Here is a 19,283-nt window from a genome sequence, read left to right on the forward strand (position 1 = left end):
TTTTTAAAAAGTAGAGATTATATCATAAAGTATAATTATGTAAGTAGGAGGGGGAGGGCCCAGAGAAGCGTTTTTGGGAAATTTACGTTTTTAAAAATTGAAGGGCAGGGAAAGGGGAAAATTTTGGATGTTTTTGGGTCTGAGAGGTGCAAGGGGAGGGGATGTTTTGATCATTTATCTTGTGGAGGCTAAAGGTGAAGATTTGTAATGGGTTTTCAGAAAGAAGAGTAAATGTTGGGATTAAAGGGAGGGTGGTGAGAGTATAGGGAGTCTGAGGGGGGGGAAGACCTTGTGTTGGGGAAAAAGGGAACAGGGGAAAAAGGGAAAATTTTGAGTACAGAAGGGAAAAAAGGGGGAAACAATGGAAAGCAAGGGGAGTGGGGGTAGGAATGGGATGTATTTTAGGGAATCATGTGTTGGAGTGGCAAAAGATGCTTTTTGGCATGAAAAAGAGTGGGAGGTGGGATTGATTAGAAAGGGTGGGGTGATGTGGTGGGGGGAAGGGAAGTTAAGAGTATTAGTGGAAAGAGAAGAGAGAAGGCTTTTGGGGAGGGATTGTTTTGCAGGGAAAAAAATTGAAAATTTGGAGTGGGAGATGTAAAAAAAGAAAGAGAAGGAGGTCAAGAGAAAGGTGAAGATGGTGAAAAAAAGGGCAAATGAGAGTTGGGGTGAGAGAGTATCATTTTTTTTTGGGGGGGAATAAAAAATTTTTGGGAAAGGGGAGGTAAATAAAGTCGTAATGACAAGGAGCAAATGGGAACTTCAGTGAAGGGCGCAAATGGGGAGGTGATACAAGTAGAGGTGATGTGAGAAGGAGATGGAGTGAGTATTTTGAAGGTTTGTTGAATGTGTTTGATGATTTGGTGGCAGTTATAGGGTTTGTTTTGGTCGGGGTTTGGGGGTTGAAAATAGTGAGAGGGTTAGGGAAATTGATTTGGAAAAACAGAAGAGGTATTTGGAAACCTTTGCGGGAAGATGAAAGGGAAGGCAGCAGGTTTTGGATGGAAATTGAAAGTGGAATTTATTAAAAAGGGGGTGACTGTTTTGTTGCGGGTTTGGGGGTAGGGTTATTTAATTGTATGTATGATTTCTTGGTAAAGGTGCCTGAGGATTGGCGGAATGCGTGCTTAGTCCCCATTTGGTAACAAAGGCAAGGGGAAATTTAAGAGTGAAGTGCTAAATTACGGAGGTAAAAGTTTTTTAAAGTATTCCTGGTAAATTATATGGGAGGGTATTGATTGAGAGGGTGAAGGGAAGGTACAGAGCATCAGTTTGGGGGAAGAGCAGTGTGGTTTCAGAAGTGGTAGAGGATGTGTGGATCAGGGGTTTGCTTTTGAAGAATGTTATGTGAGAAAAAAACTTAGAAAAGCAAAAGTGGATTTGAAATTGTTAGCTTCATGGATTGAAGAAGGAATATGAAAAGGTTGTTAGAAAAATGCTTTTTTGGAAAAAGGTAGTAAAAAATTTAATATGGTGTGGGAGGGAAATTTTTAAAAGCAGTGAAAATTTTTTTATCGAGGAATGGATTAAGGATGGGGGTACGGGGTTAGGAAGGAGGGGAAAGGGGTAAATTGGTTCTTTTGTTTTAATGTGGGGTTTGCCCGGCAGGGGAAAGTGTGTTTTTCCCTTGGGGTTTTTTTAAATTTTTTTATGGATGGGTTGTTAGGGAAGGGTAAAAAAGCAAGAGTTTTGGAAAGAGGGGCAAGTTTGAAAATTTGGGTTGGGGGATGGGGAGCTTTTTGGGGAAGGGGAGTCAGTTGTTGTTTGTGGGTGGGGTTACAGGGGGCTTTTGGGGGGCGTTTTAAAATTTATGTGGAGAACTGCAGAAGCTGGTGACTGAGTTTGGTTAAAATTTTGTGGAAGAAGAGGGTTAAAAAAGTAATGTGAAAAAAAGAGCAAAGGTTATTAGGTACAGTAGGGTTGAGGGTCAAGTCAATTGGGGGGGAAAGGGGAGTCCTTTTAAATGGAGAAAAAATGGAGGAAGTGAGTGTTTTAGCTGGGAGTGGATTGGCAGCGGGGGGGAACATGGAAGCGGAAGTGGATTCTTTTGGGTGGGGGAGGGGGGCGAAAGAAAATTCTCGGGAGCGTTGAAGAATTTTTTGGGGGGAAATCGAGAACCTTTATCTTGGAAAGCAAAAATGGGTATGTTTGAAGGATTGTGGTTCCAACAATTTTTGGGATGGTTGGAGGCGTGGGCTATTGGGGTAGAGGGGGGGGCGCAGGAGGATTTTGGGTGTGTGGAAATTTAGGGGGTTTGAGGACAAATGTGTGGTGTGGGTGGTTTTGATCGGGTGAGTAACGTTTAAGGGTAAGAGGTTGTGTTGGAAATAAAAAAAAGAGGTGGGTTGAGAGAGCAAAAAAGAGGGTGTTTTGAAAAGTGGTTTAGGCACATGGAGAGGATGATGTGAGGAAAGATTGACAAGAGGATATATGGTTTTCGGAGGTGGAGGGAGAAAGGGGGTAAAAGAGGGGGGGGAGCCCAAATTTGAAGTTGGAAGATGGAGTGAAAAAGATTTTGGGTGTTCGGGGCCTAAACTTAGGAGGGTGAAGGAGGGCAAGGAATAAGAGTGATTGGAGCGATGTGGTTTACCGGGGTTGGACGTGCTGTCAGCGGGTGTTTGAATAAAAAGGCATTGAAGGTCTGGGGTAAACCATGGAAAGGGCTGTGTAGGTTGTATATTTGCGTTGGGTGGACGTATGTATTATACATGTGTATGGGGGGGGGGTTAAAAGGGGGCATTTCTCTTTCGTCTGTTTCCTTGCGCTACCCGCAAAGGCCCGGGAGGGAAAACAGCGACAAATGTTTTAAAAAAAAATTTATATTATTTATATTTTTTATTTATATATATATATAATATATTATATATATATATATATATATTATTATATCTGTTTCCCATTTTAGAGTTAAAATACAAGGAGGGGGGGGAAATTTCTGGACCGCTCCCGTCCCCCATCTAGCCGCTTTTTACGACACAGCGGGAATACGTGGGAAGTTTCTTTCACACCTATCCCAGGGAAATAGTTTTACATATAAAATTATACATTTACAGTTAACAAAACATAACATAATCCCCGACATTATACACACACACACCAATATTATAACATATAAAGAAATGTAAGAAAAAAATTTTAAAGAAAACTGAATCTTCTAGTTTGGGAAATAAAGGGAAAAAAAAGATGTCACAAAAAAAATGGTTAAACCTTTTGGCTATGGAAAAAAGGAAAATTGTTTAATTTATTTTACACAAACCCCGCAATTAGCAGTTTTCATAAATTTTAAAAATACTGAATCAATAACTTCTAATGTTTTTAAGCTACTTTTTCTCCAATTTAAACTATTTTCTTCTCACTTTTCTTTTGTGTCTGAAGGTTCTACTTTCCCAAGAGTGTTTTTGTTTTCCTTTTAAGGGTTTACACTGGGGTTTTCACCCAACTAACATTTTAGGGAAACACTCTCTTGGCCTTCAGGATTGATATTTTATTTTGTTTGCCGCTTCCCCTTATAAATGATCTCCCTTTGGTTATTTCACTTTCGTTCGTTTGTTTGTCTCCCTCCGTCTCTCACAGGGAGGGTTCTTGGCCCCACATTTGTATGTAGTATTGCCCATGGCGGGAGAAGTTGAAGATGGTGAGTTTATAGGGTTTCGGTTGGGGACCGTTAAAAAAGGTCTTGTGCTGTACTTATCCGGTTGGAATCATCATGTCCTTGCGCACCAGTAGCTGGACCTTGGGGAAGGCGTTTACTCGGAAGGCGTGCCGCGTGCAAGGGATTTGAAATTTTTTCCCGTGACACAAACGAGAATGTGTTTTAGATTTTTTACGTCATGTATGTAGTCCATGTTATATATATATATATTTTATATATATATTTTAAAATATATATATATATATTTTATTATGGTTTTAGAGAGCAGAATGGGTGTTTTGAAATGGTTTGGGCACATTGGGGAGAATGAGTGAGGAAAGATTTAACCCAAAGGGTTTTATGGGGTCGGGGTGGGAGGGAACGAGGAGAAGTGGGAGGGCCAAATTGGAGGTGGAAAGATGGAGTGAAAAGGGTTTTTTGTGTGATGGGGGCCTGAACATGCAGGAGGGGGAAAGGAGGGCAAGGAATAGAGTGAATTGGATCGATTGGTTTTACGGGGTTGACGTGCTGTCAGTGGTTGAATCAGGGCATGTGAAGCTGTTGAGGGGGAAACCATGGAAAGCTGTGTGGTATGTAAATTTTGGGGTTTTGGACGTTTTGTAAAATACATTTGTGTATTGGGGGTGGGTTGGGCCATTTCTTTGTCTGTTTCCTTGTGCTACCTCGCAAACGCGGGGGGAGACCCGCGACAAAGCAAAAGAAAAAGAATATATTATATATATATGATCGATTGTGAGTAAGAAAAGGGGTTTAAAAGAGATGTGTGGAAATAAAAAGAGCGTGGTTGAGGGGAGCAGAAGAGGGTGTTTTGAAAATGGTTTGAGACATGGAGAGAATGAGTGAGGAAAGGGTTGACCAAGAGGATATATGTGTCGGAGGGGGAGGGAACGAGGAGAAGAGGGGAGACCAAATTGGGGGTGGGGAAAAATGGAAATGAAAATATTTTGTGTGATCGGGGCCTGAACATGCAAGGGGGGGTGAAAAGGGGGCCAAAAAGGGAATAGAGTGAAATTGGAGCGATGTGGGATTTCGGGGTCGAGTGCTGTCAGTGGGTTTAATCAAGGCATGTGAAGCGTCTGGGGGTAAACCATGGAAAGCTGTGTAGGTATGTATATTTGCGTGTGTGGACGTGTGTATGTACATGTGTATGGGGGGGGGGCCATTTCTTTCGTCTGTTTCCTTGCGCTACCTCGCAAACGCGGGAGACAGCGACAAAGTATAGAAAAAAAAAAAAATATATATATATATATATATATATATATATATATATATATTATCCCTGGGGATAGGGGATTAAGAATACTTCCCACGTATTCCCTGCGTGTCGTAGAAGGCGACTAAAAGGGGAGGGAGCGGGGGGCTGGAAATCCTCCCCTCTCGTTTTTTTTTTCTTTTTTTAATTTTCCAAAAGAAGGAACAGAGGGGGCCAGGTGAGGATATTCCAAAAAAGGCCCAGTCCTCTGTTCTTAACGCTACCTCGCTAATGCGGGAAATGGCGAATAGTTTAAAAGAAAAGATATATATATATATATGTATATATATATATATATATATATATATATATATATATATATATATATATATATATATATATATATATATATATATATCCCTGGGGATAGGGGAGAAAGAATACTTCCCACGTATTCCCTGCGTGTCGTAGAAGGCGACTAAAAGGGGAGGGAGCGGGTGGCTGGAAATCCTCCCCTTTCTTGTTTTTTTTTAGTTTTCCAAAAGAAGCAACAGAGAAGGGGGTCAGGTGAGGATATTCCCTCTGGGGCCCAGTTCTCTGTTCTTAACGCTACCTCGCTAACGCGGGAAATGGCAAATAGTATGAAAAAAAAAAAAAAAATATATATATATATATATATATATATATATATATATATATATATATATATATATATATATATATATGTACATATTCATACTTGCTGCCTTCATCCATTCCCATCGCCACCCTGCCACACATGAAACAGCATCCCCCTCCCCAAGTGTGCACGTGAGGTAGATATAGGAAAAGAAACAAAGGTCACATTTGTTCACACTCAGTCTCTAGCTATCATGCGTAATGCACCGAAACCACAGCTCCCTTTCCACATCCAGGCCCCACAAAACTTTCCATGGTTTACCCAAATGCTTCACATACCCTGGTTCAATCCACTAACAGCACATCCACCTCGGTATACCACATCATTCCAATTCACTCTATTTCTTGCACACCCATATATGCACATATACATATACATATCAACATATACACATATACATATATATACATACATAGTTACAGACATGTACATATATACACATGCACATATTCATACGTGCTTGCCTTTATCCATTCCTGGCGCTACTCTGCCCCACAAGAAACAGCATCGCTACCCCCTGCTTCAGTGAGGTAGCACCAGGAAAACGGATAAAAAAGGCCTCATTCATTTACACTCAGTCTTTAACTGTCATGTGTAATGCACTGAAACCAAAGCTCCCTATCCATATCCAGGCCCCACAGACCTTTCCATGGTTTAACCCAGATGATTCACATGCCCTGCAATCAATCACATAAATCAAGATAGAAATTGAATGGGAGAAAGCACGTACAAAGCATCACACTGGGAATGAACAATATGGTTTCAGGAGTGGTAGAGGATGTGTGGATCAGGTATTTGCTTTAAAGAATGCATTTGAGAAATACTTAGAGAAAAAGAAGAATATGTATGAAGTATCTACGAATCTGGAGAAAGCATATAATAGGGTTGACAGAGATGCCATGAGGAAGGTCTAATGAATACATGATGTGGGAGCAAAGCCACTGCAAACAGTAAGAAGTTTTTATCAAAAGCATAAGGCATGTGTACAGTAAATGTGAGTATAAGTAAAGTAATGGTGTTAGAAAGGAAACAGAGTGAAAGTACAGATTTTGTAAAACCTCTATTGTGAAAGAAGAAAGTGTACTAAACTGTGTTTTAGATTTTTTTTTTTTTTTATACTTTGTCGCTGTCTCCCGCGTTTGCGAGGTAGCGCAAGGAAACAGACGAAAGAAATGGCCCAACCCCCCCATACACATGTATATACATAAGTCCACACACGCAAATATACATACCTACACAGCTTTCCATGGCTTACCCCAGACGCTTCACATGCCTTGATTCAATCCACTGACAGCACGTCAACCCCGGTATACCACATCGCTCCAATTCACTCTATTCCTTGCCCTCCTTTCACCCTCCTGCATGTTCAGGCCCCGATCACACAAAATATTTTTCACTCCATCTTTCCACCTCCAATTTGGTCTCCCTCTTCTCCTTGTTCCCTCCACCTCCGACACATATATCCTCTTGGTCAATCTTTCCTCACTCATCCTCTCCATGTGCCCAAACCACTTCAAAACACCCTCTTCTGCTCTCTCAACCACGCTCTTTTTATTTCCACACATCTCTCTTACCCTTACGTTACTCACTCGATCAAACCACCTCACACCACACATTGTCCTCAAACATCTCATTTCCAGCACATCCATCCTCCTGCACACAACTCTATCCATAGCCCATGCCTCGCAACCATACAACATTGTTGGAACCACTATTCCTTCAAACATATCCATTTTTGCTTTCCGAGATAATGTTCTCGACTTCCACACATTCTTCAAGGCCCCCAGAATTTTCGCCCCCTCCCCCACCCTATGATCCACTTCCGCTTCCATGGTTCCATCCGCTGCCAGATCCACTCCCAGATATCTAAAACACTTCACTTCCTCCAGTTTTTCTCCATTCAAACTCACCTCCCAATTGACTTGACCCTCAACCCTACTGTACCTAATAACCTTGCTCTTATTCACATTTACTTTTAACTTTCTTCTTCCACACACTTTACCAAACTCTTGAAGTAGAACCTTCAGACACAATTGAAAATGTGAAGGAAAATAGTGAAATTGGAGAAAAATGTAGCTTAGACATTGAAGCTTATTGATACAGTGGTTGAATTGATGAGAACTGCTATTGACGTTTGTGTAAATAAATTATACATTTCCTTTTTTCCATAGCCAGAGGTTGAACCATTATGTGACATTCATTTTTTTCATTCATTTCAAGCTAGATGTTTCAGTTTTCTAAATTGTTTCTTACATTTTTCATATGTATATATATATGTATGTGTGTGTGTGTGTGTATGTGTGCGTGTGTGTGTGTATGTGTGTGTATGTGTATATGTATATATATATGTATATTATCCCTGGGGATAGGGGTGAAAGAATACTTCCCACGTATTCCTCGCGTGTCGTAGAAAGCGACTAGAGGGGACGGGAGCGGGGGGCCAGAAATCCTCCCCTCCTTGTATTAACTTTCTAAAATGGGAGTGTTTTAGATATGGGGGGAAAAAACTGGAAGAGGTGTAAGTTTGGTGATATGGAAGGAGAGATAAGGGAGAGAGCAGTACATAGAAAAGATTCAGTGGGTCAGGTCCCTTAACAGAATAATGAAGTGTAAAGGTGTAAGTATGGAACTGAAGAAAGGATTAAAGGACAGTAAGGTCTTCCCAACCTTGACCTATGTAGCTGAAACAAGGACATGGAATGAGTCATAGAGGTCAAAAGTCCAGGTTTTGGAAATGACCTATTTTAGAGGATCATGAGGTATGACTAGCTGGAATGAAGAAAGAAATAAGGGGTGTATAAGAAATGTGGTACGGCAGGGAATGCAATGGGAATGAATTGTGGAGTGGTAGAGTGGGTGAAATGTAACACTTTGAGGTGCTTCAGGCATGTGGAAAGAATGTAAGATGGTGAATTTACAAGGAGAGTGGAATATAGTACAATTAAAGGGGTTGGTGTGAGAAGAGGACCACCTGTGACATGGAGAAATAGTGTGGAAGAGTACTGGAGGGAGAGAAATGGTGGAAGAATGCACAGAATGGTGTATGCAAGGGAGGCATGTAGAGAGAGGGATAAATGGAAACTCTTTTGCTGTGGCCACTCCTTGATGGAAGTTCTTGGACAGAATGAGTGTCAGAGATATAGCACAGCATAGCAGATAGACAGAGGGAAATACATGATCCCCAAAACATCTACTTCTCCTGAAATCACAATGTTCCTCCCCAGTTCAAAGCAATCTGACATCAGTTCTCCAAATTTCTCCAAATTTTATCTCAAAGCCTATCTAATTTGCACTATGCCACAGTGTTGGTTTTTCTGCCATTATGTATGGATATTACTACAGCTCCTGCTCTAAAGAACTGGCTGCTTACTTGACAGTCAATTTTCAAGGAATTTGACTTATCAGGTTTCCAAATTATATCGCAAAACTTAATTCATTTATACTATGCCATAGTGTTGATTTTCTTTCCCTTTTCTATGTATATTACATCAGCTGCTGCTCCAAAGAACTGGCTGCTTTTGTGGCCCCACATATGCTAGGCTGCTACTGTATCACATATTTACTGTAATGCCAATGACAACTCTTTGGTAAGGCTACTGTAATGTCTATCTCTTTCCTACACCACTAAGTTTAGGAACTATGTACTTTCTTATGTCTTTCCAAATACAAACAATTTGCCATTTTTTAAAAAGTACATTTTCCACTTTTCCAAACTCTTTTTTATATTCATCCATTTCTACTTACTTCTCTTTATCTTTTGTGATTTTTCATGTTTCAATTCAGACCTGGCCTTGTTGAGAATTGTTATCCATGAATGGAGCCTTCAATATGGAAGGAAAAATAAAAAAAAATCTTTTTCCTGCCTAATGGATGTTTGTAATGTTTCAATTTCTTAAGTCAGAGACATGCATCTCTATGGTCCACTACCAAGCCCAGAAAAAATAATTGGGAAATAATATATAAAAGTAGTTGCTCGCATAGAGAATTAGGTAACAGGCATCCACCTTCAAGGAAGTGATATCACCTGGATATATTAGAAAGGTTAATGATGGTGAAGCAGGAAACCAGTCCTGCGCTGTTTACTGCATTTCCCCACCCAGGTTGCTGTTTTTTGCTCTCTTTGCCTTACCTACATTTGGGTTGGTGGTATCCCATCCACAAACTCAAACACACTCCATTCCTAATACAAGACTTAACAACACATAACTCACACCCATCTTTAGAGCTCTTCCTTCTTTTTTACAAAAATCTTGACAGAACATTTACATTTGAACTTCACTAACATCAAGTGATTGCAAGTAACTCCAATCTTCCAGAAATAGCTCCCAGACCTGGCTCTTTTGCCGCTTACTTCTGCACCATTGTCAGTCTCAAATCTAACCTTCCCTTTGTCACATATCATCTGTCCTCTTCCTCCCTGATCCCCTTTTCTCTGAAACCCAAGGCTGTCTCCCTTCTACACTATTATATCTCTAACTTTAATCTTTATCACTGTTTCATCCCCATAGGTGGTATTTGTGCATAATGTAACTTAAAAACTCCCTTTAATCACCTTGTGAATCTTCATTCTCCTAAATATGATACCATCCAGCTCAAAATTTCTTTAGTCTTTAAAGCACTTCTTTCATGTTTTGAATATTTCTCTTTCATTTCCCCAACTATCAACAATTCTTCTTTTGTATTTCTTGCCTTGAAGCACTATTCATGGCATTTACAGAGCCCTGATAATCTCTTCCTTTTTCTCCTTTACTCCTTTTACTCAAGGCAACATTTGATTGGGCCATGACTTGCTCTTATATGTTTGGTAAAAATAAAAAAAAGTCATGCACAAAGATCAACATGCTGTCAATGAGCTGATCAAGGGCATATGAAGTGGTCAAGTTAAACCATGGATTGGTCTGTGGGGCTTGACTGTGGATGAGAGGCTCTGGTTTTGTGCATCATACATGTCAGCTAGAGCACGGATGCATGTAAATGAGGTTTTTTCAACCATTCCTGAAACTACCTCGCTAAGGCATGAAAATACTTGTTAGTAGGCAAATATGTATCATGCAAAAAAAAATCTTACAAATAACAAGGGACACTACTTACGTTGTTGAGGTGGTACTGCCAACATAATGATTATTTCGATAAATAGGTTCACCTCCCCATGGCCAAATGTCCACATCTGGGTCAAAATTATCATCCAGTGTAAGATGAACCAACCTTTTCTTCAAACCTTGGTTTGATTGGCGCATCAGAGCAAATTTACCAATGAAGTATTCTTTCTGAAATTTGCAGGAACAGAATTAGTAAAATACAAAGAAACAACCTATATTCACTGAACAGCCACCAATAGATTCTGACAAATTACAAAGTATCTAAATACATTTTCTATGACATTTATAATGCCCCAGAGACATTGCTGCTTGCAGCTGAATCCTGCAGAAATAAAAGTTTTGAAAATTGAAAAGCTTAATCTCTCCAAGACTGTCCCAGGAGCATGAGAGATTCTCCATAATATTTCTAGGACAATCAAAGTCAAGATGTGTCAGCCATCAATCCAGTGAGGGAGTGCTGGCTTTCATCATCCTTTGCTAACCACTGAACTATGATTGCAATGGCTTACACATTTCAATTCATTCTGTCCATTTCCTGCCATACCACATCTCTCATACACCCCTTCATTCTTTCATCATTCCAAGTAGTCACACCACATGCTCTTCTCAAATAGCTCATTTCCACAGCCTGCATTCTTGAACTCTGTGACTCATTCCATGTCCATGTTTTGGCTGCACAGGTCAGGGTTGAGAGGACTATGATGTCCCTTAATCCTCTCTTCATTTCCATACTTACACCTCTACTCTTCATTATTCTATTAAGGGACCCAATGACTCTTCTACCCAGTACTGCTCTCTCCCTTATCTCTCCTTCCATATCACCACACTTATCCTAGACAGTTCCTGGATACTTATATTCTCTCATTTCTTCCAGTCTTTTTCCAATTATCCAAAGCACAATTCTGTACACTTTCTTCTTTCACTCTGTATGATTTTACAAAATCTATACTTTCACTCTGTTTCCTCTCAAACACCATTACTTTACTTTTGCTTACATTTACCTTCAATTGCCTATGCTTATGCACATCAAAAAACACATAACCTTTTGCAATTCCTCTAACCAAAAGGAAGGTTAAGGAACTTGTGGCTTACTAGGACCTGGCAGGGGTTCTTGACTCATAAACGGAAGCCGAAATTTCCTCTGGAGGAAGGAAAGAGGAGTGAGGAACATAAGAAAAGACTTAAAGCTGAGGGAGGATTCCAACAAGATGTACAGCTATCCTTAAGCAGAACCGGGTCCAACAGATGTTAGTTAAAAAGACCTCCTTTTCCTTTAAATGGAGGAGCACCAACAGAAATGTATACAACTGTACACAGTTTGATGCAAGCTCCATCTGTCCAGTAATCTACGGGGTGAGAGAAGATCCAGGAGCATCATCAACTGGTGAGATATCCACAGCTCTAAACATATGGTATTGTCTCATATGAAACACAAGGGACACCACCTTTCCTTGTTTTTGTTGTAAATGGTTGGTAGTAACATGATCTGTCATTTTCTTTAGCTAGGCATACTGAGAGAACAGCAATTGTTCAGAAAGTTTGCTAGAAGAGCTAAGTGTCAAAATCCACCTCTGACACACCAAGCACCACTCAAGCAAAGAAGAATTCTGAAGTGCAGCTGTCATGGTAAACACTTTGCAAGGGGGTCGTTAGCTTCAATGCAACTCGCACAGATAACAATACTACATACTTTGGCCTTTGCTAAATTAAGCTTGACCTAGGTGGACACCATAATCCTCTGGTACAGGAGACAGCAATATGAAAGCTATAAGTAAATGAGACACAACAAATCATACAATAAAAAGGAAGCTACTCAGGCTCCTCCCTAGACCATGGTGTGAAACTCCAAGTGGTTACTCAACCCCTAAGTCATGTCCATGAGTAGGTAACCTATTTTCTTCAATAAAAGAAAAAACGAACTGGATCAAAAAATTTACCAGTAGAAGTATACTCAGTGGCTTGAAACTGCCAAGTCCCATATACAGGCCTAATAAATATATAATCTCAGAGGTAGGGACAAAACAAGTTTCCTCAACTCTTCAGGTGGAGTTCCTCCCCATGTAGGACTAATACATGATATGAAGCATGAACTGGAAAAGAGTTAATAATAAACCCAATCCTCATGATGATAGTGCTCAAGAATATTACTGTTGGACTTGTTAGGACTGTGCACTGTACAAAGGGAAAGTCAGTTTATTACTGTATCCTCTCATAATGACTTAGGGATGAGGAGTGATCTTGTCCTGTGAACTTACCTGAACACAAGATCCCATCATTTCCCCAAAATGTTTTGCATTCTGATCACTACTAAATCCAAAGGATTCTCAGGCAAAAACATGCAGAAACCCGTACTTACTTTCTAAGGCACAGTCATTACCTGGAGTTCACTTGTATATCATCCTTATACCAGCCAAGGCAAGGGAACTCTCCAGTTACAAATCTCCCATTGCAAGACTTTGGATCAAAAGCTTTTCCCTCAGCAAGGTCCTTATAGTACACTAAAAGCTCCAGGTACATGTAGCAGGAGTTACCTCACAAGACAGAGCTTAAGAAAAGATCCATACAATGTAGGGGATATACAAAATCTTAAAGTTGAAGTGAGACTGAAAAGCCAGCTAGTGTTCAATAACACTAGGAGGAACTAATCTACTTTTCACTTTAGTTTCTGTCTCATGCACCATCTTTGTTCCCCTTCTCTGGACCTTTTCTGTTAAGTTTTTATGATTCTTCAGGTGTGGTGACTGACACTGAGAAGGACATTATATTTTTGGTCTTATATAGAATATGAAAAGCTTGTTAAGTATTTCCTTGTCTATAGACTTTATTGCTATTCTAATATTTGCTTCGAAACACTCTGTTTCTTTTACTCTTCTCATAATGTGAACCCTGGCAATATGTTGGGAATGACGTCAACTCCCAAGTCCTTCTCACACCCAAGATCCTGCAAGATAATCATCATATTGAGGCCTTCATTTCCTTCCCATCATCATTACATTTGCTTGGGATGAATTTCATTAAACACATACCAGATCACCTTTGGAGTCTGTTTAGGTCCTCTTGTAATTCTATACCATCCCCCTTGCTTTTCACCTCCTTCATGACTTTTGCATCATCTGCAGATACATTCGGGTAAGAGTCAGAGTAACTACCTATGTGTAGCGTATAGGGAGGGAGTTTTATACTCATGGGGCACCATCTCTTGAACATTCCCTAGTATCATACGACTCCTTAAATTTAGGTATGCTGACTGCATTAGCCATGTCCATATTCATTCTGTACCATTCATCCACCACTCTTTTATCATTAAAGTACTTCTTTACATCTTTTTCATAAAAAAACATGGAAAACATACAAAAATACTTTCTGCAAAAATGTAATTACTGGCTCACTTAATTCTAATAAAACCAAAAGATATTCGGAGGCATAATTAACGCATTCTGAATAAAATAACTTTCTTGCTTAATTCAAAGTTATTTTATCTGGTAGCTCTATACCTACATCTCTTAAAGAACTATTCACTGTCACTGTCAACAATCTGTTTTAAAAACTTTCAGGTTGTGATCAGGTCACCCCTCATTCTTCTCTCTTCCAAGGTGGGCAAATTCAAAGCCTCTAGCTTTTCCCTGTAACTTAGCTCTCTTCATTCTGGTACCTTCTTTATTGCCATCCCCTGGACATTCCAAATGCTTCTTTATGTCTTGCATTTGGTGTGAGGTAGGAGTATACCTCCTTTTCTTTGTTTTTTCAAGTGACTGGAAACTGTTTTATACAGAAACCTAAAATAATCTTATAATACTGCCAGAAACAATTACCATATTAAAGTATTTCATAAAATTTAATTTTCAATTACTGTTAAAAACATAAGATTTCATGGGTTCATTCATTCAGGGAAGTAGATAACCTTTCTTGTATGGTAAAGAGACATACAGTAATCTTAAAAATGTTGGAGGAAGAAGATAACAAACAACAAGTTATGTGAGCATTTCTGGCAGTGTGGGTGAGCTGTCATGCTAAGGAGGTCTGGGGAGTGTACAGGCCATTATGACTCAGCTTGCATCACTGGCCAGTGAAAGGGTAAACATTTACAGCAGATGCAATCAATGAGTTACGGGACATTTGATAAAAGAGATCAGTGCTTGTTTTGGGTAAGGATGAGTACATCTGAAGTCATTGTAGTTCAGGCAAATTTATACAGATGTGAGCCTTGGGCCTGGAATACAAAATAAAGCAAGAGAGTGGACACTTTTGGAAATCAAATGCCTGAGGATGACATGTGGTGTGAGGCAGGCTGATCATGTAAGGAATGATACTGTAAGAGAGATGTAATAGTAAGTGCAGTATGACTGATAGAGTTTACTTGCATGAGCTGAAATGGTTCACATATATGTTAAGGATAAGCAAAGAAAGGCTGACTAAGAGGATCTATGTGTCATAAGTGGAAGGAAGAAGGACAGGGAGAAACCACAGAGATGGAAGGATAGAGTGAAAGGGGTATTGAGATATTGGGGCCTGAGTATTCAGGAGGGTAAGAGGCACACATGGAACAGAATGAGTAAAACTGATATGATTTGTGGTGGGTGATATGCTGTTAATGGGTTGAATCTGGGTATATGAAGTGATTAAGGCAGATCGTGGAAAAATATGTAGGGATTGGCCATGGATAGTGTCCTCTGGCTTCAATACAGAAATACATGAAAGCTTGAGAATGGATATATTCTAAAGAGGTAATTGTATGCTTTTTCTTGATGCTATCCCACTAAAATGGGAGAGGCAATTCCATATAAAAAGCATTTTTGATCCACTTCTAATTTCTGTTTCAGCTATTCAGAGTTATCAAAATCAGAATAACTTGAACCAAGATATAGCATGAACACATACAACAATTACCCTATTTCCTACCCTAAAACATTTCAAACACATAATGTTATCTAATTAAGGAACACAGCAGGATGGAACAATCCCCTGACTTTTTGTTCAAGATCTCTGTATATCTATATAGGTATGCAATATTCTGACAAAAATATCATTCATCCATACAATGCTCACTTTTCATAAATGACATTTTCCTAATGTTTGTTGATTAGTCATTCTATCTATCTATATCTCTGATATCCATTCCCTCTGGGAACTCCCATTAAGGGGGGGGACCAAGGCAAGAGAGTCTCCATTTATCCCTGTCCTTAATAAGTCAGTACCCTTTAAAGACTTCCATAGCTACTTACATTAAGTTTGACTTTGTAGCCACGACCCACTTCATATGGAGTTGTGGATGAATCCAGTTCTTCAGCCCAGAAAGGAATAAACTTTTCAACACGTAATGCACGCATTGTAAACATACCCACATTGCGAATTCCATAGTCATGTCCTATCTGCAAAATTCAACAAACATAATATTATCATTATTACAATTTAAGCTATAGTTATTATCATTAATCAATGGTATGATATATTGGTGAGTGGTGACTGAGAGAGTGGTGGCATGCACAGAATATCTGACTGGAGAGGGGCAGTGAAGCTTCAAGAGAGGTATAGGATGTGTTTGTAAGAGGTGTTTGCCTTGATGGTTCTGTGTCATTGCTTGGAAAAGAATAGGGTCTGTATACATTATTTATAGGTCTGAGAAAAGCACATAATTGTGGTGACAGAGATGTTATAACCATAAGGGGTAATGAAAAGTTACTAAATGCACTTAAGAGTTTTCATCAGGAGGGTAAGGCATGTGTACCAATAGGAAGAGCAGAGGCTGAATGGTTTCAAGAATGGTGGGTTTGTGACAAGGATGTATGTTGACATCATGGATGTTTAATCTGTTAAAGGATTGGGTGGTAAGGAAAGTAAATCCCAAGGTCTAAAGGCAGAGGAAAAGTCTGCAATATGTTGGGGGTGGAGGTGCATACTAGACAAATCAACTGTTGTTTGCATATGAATGGTTCTGGTGGCAGACCCCACAAAGAAACTCCAGGCACTAGTGACAGAGTTTGAAAGACTATGAAAGGAGAAGGCTGACAGTACATATGGACAACAATAAGGTAATGAGGTGCAGCAGGGGGTAAAGAAAATGGTTTGGACATATGGAGAGAATGAGTGAGGGAAGAATGACAAAGAGGATATATGTGTCAAAGGTGGAGGAAACAAGGAGAAGCGGGAGACTAAATTAGAGGTGGAAGGATGGAGTGAAAAAGATTTTGAGCAATCGGGGCCTAAACATACAGGAAGGTGAGAGGCAAGCAAGGAAAAGAGTGAATTGGAACGATGTGGCATACCGGGGTCAATTTGCTGTCATTGTATTGAACCAGGGCATGTGAAACATCTGGAGTAAACCATGGAAAGATCTGTGGGGCCTGGATGTTGATAGGGAGCTGTTGTTTCGGGGCATTATACATGAGAGCTAGAAACTGAGTGTGAACACATGTGGCCTTTTTTGTCTGTTTTTCTGGTGCTACCTAGCTGAAGCAGGGGGTAGCAATGCTGTTTCCTGTGGGGTGGGGTAGCACTGGGAACAGATAAAGGCAAGTATGAATATGTACATGTGTATATATGTATATGTCTGTGTATGTGTATCCCCCCCACTTCAGTGAGGTAGCGCCAGGAAAACTGACAAAAAAAAATAACATTCTTTCACAGTCTCTAGCTGTCATGTGTAATGCACCAAAACCACAGCTCCCTATCCACATTCAGGCCACACAGACCTTTCCATGGCTTATCCCAGATGTTTCACATGCCCTGGTTCAGTCCACTGACAGCATGTTGACCCTGATGTATCACATTGTTCCAATTCACTCTATTCCTTGCATGTCTCTCACCCTCCTGTATGTTCAGGGCCCAATCACCCAAAATTTTCTTCACTCCATCATTCCATCTCCAATTTGATCTCCCAGTTCTACTATTTCCCTCCAATTCTGATGCATATATCCTCTTTGTCAGCCTTTCCTCACTCATTTTCTCCTTATGTCCAGACAATTTCAACACATGCTCTCCTCTCTTAACCACCCTCTTTTTATTACCACACATCTCTCTTACCTTTTCATTACTTAATCAAATCACCTTACACCAAATATTGCCCTCAAACATTTAATTTCCAACACATCAACCCTCCTCCACACAACCCTATCTATAGCTTATCCCTTGCAGTCATGAAATATTGTTAGAACAACTAGTTCTTCAAACACCCATTTTTGCTTTCCAGAATAACGTTCTCTCTGCACGCGTCATTCATCACTCCCAGACCCTTTCCCCCCTTCCCACCCTATGACACACTTCTGCTTCCATAGTTCCATTTGATGCCAAGTCCACTCCCAGATATCTGAAACACTTCATTTCCTCCAATTTTTTCCACTGAAACTTACATCCCAACTAACTTGTCCCTCAACCTACTGAACCTAATAACCTTGTTTAAGCCACATTTCTTCTCGACTTTCTCCTTTCAAACACTTCCAAATATATATAGTTATACCCTTTTGTTTTACCGTCATTAGCTGGTCGTAGATATGGAGTGTGTATTCTGCAGGGATGATCAATGTATAGCCTGGCTCACCCATGTGCGTAAAAGAAAGCACAATCACTCCAGATGCATAAGCTATGTTTATATCCTGAAAAGAAGAGGAGAGCTTTTGAAAATCAAAATATTCAGTACAACTTACAGACATTAAATTTGATAATTTTGATTATTTGGTTGTACATCAGTTTCCTTAATCGTCCTGTGATTCAATCCTAAGAAAGAAGTATTCTTCCTCTCAAAGACAACTATCTTCTTCAGTCTCATTCCATTGCCAAACATTTGGATCATATCAAATATATACTCAAGTCTCATAATATCCTTTCAAGATTATAAAACTTTACAATTAACATCCAATATTGTCTCCATTTTCCTATGCTTTTCACATTACATATTCTAGTAATTATACTTCTAAGTTTTTCAAAAATTCCTAGGTTTTTGTGCCCAACTAATTCTCCTGTCAAAAACATGAAAAAGAGACTTATTCTCACCCACCCACTCTTCAGCTTTCATGCATAATGTAATGAAACCAGGGCCTAACATCCACAGTTATGTTCCATAGATTATGCCAAGGATTACCTCAGCACCTCATATGCCTGGTTTAGCCTAATGACAGCATGTCACCTCCCTAATACTTCAGTCAAATTAGAAAGCATATCCAAGTCAAGAAGCAAAGACCTTAAAAACCTGAGGAAAAAACTGAAGATAGAACCTTACCTCAAGAACAATTTCACCTTTGCCTGGATTGTCTTCTTGTGAAAGTGGGTTAACCACAGCCAAACAAGGGTGGTAAGGCAAATATTTGCTGAGGTATAAACTATCAAATATGTTTGTTTGAGAGTAAATATGAACAAGAGCAAGGTTATTAGGTTCAGCAGGGTTGAGGGACAAGTTAACTGGGATGTTAGTTTGAATGGAGAAAAATTGGAGGAAAAGAAGTGTTTTAGATATCTGCGAGTGGACTTAGCAGCAAATAGAACCATGGAAGCAGAAGTGAGTCACAAGGTGGGGGAGGGGGCAAAGGTTTTGGAAGAGTGATGAAGAATGTGCGGATGAAGAGAATGTTATCTCGGAGAGCAAAAATGGGATGTTTGAAGGAATAGTACCTCCAACAATATTATATGGCTGCGAGGCATGGGCTATAAATAGGGTTGTACGGAGGAGGG

General features: G+C 39.8%; 1 protein-coding gene across 5 annotated transcripts in view; it reads right to left on the bottom strand.

Moving 5' to 3' along the window:
• LOC139758446 (pyruvate dehydrogenase phosphatase regulatory subunit, mitochondrial-like) overlaps window positions 1–19,283 on the bottom strand; it is a 186,391-nt gene that overhangs the window by 37,988 nt on the left and 129,120 nt on the right. For all 5 annotated transcript variants that reach the window (XM_071679877.1, XM_071679878.1, XM_071679874.1 and 2 more), the window contains 3 exons: window positions 18,089–18,211; window positions 15,845–15,991; window positions 10,615–10,790 (listed from right to left, as the gene is read on the bottom strand). In XM_071679877.1, coding sequence (XP_071535978.1) covers window positions 10,615–10,790; window positions 15,845–15,991; window positions 18,089–18,211 — 446 coding nt within the window. The remainder of the gene's footprint in view (window positions 1–10,614; window positions 10,791–15,844; window positions 15,992–18,088; window positions 18,212–19,283) is intronic.

The sequence above is a fragment of the Panulirus ornatus genome, chromosome 30 (assembly GCF_036320965.1).
Source record: "Panulirus ornatus isolate Po-2019 chromosome 30, ASM3632096v1, whole genome shotgun sequence".
Taxonomy (NCBI): Eukaryota; Metazoa; Arthropoda; class Malacostraca; order Decapoda; family Palinuridae; genus Panulirus; species Panulirus ornatus.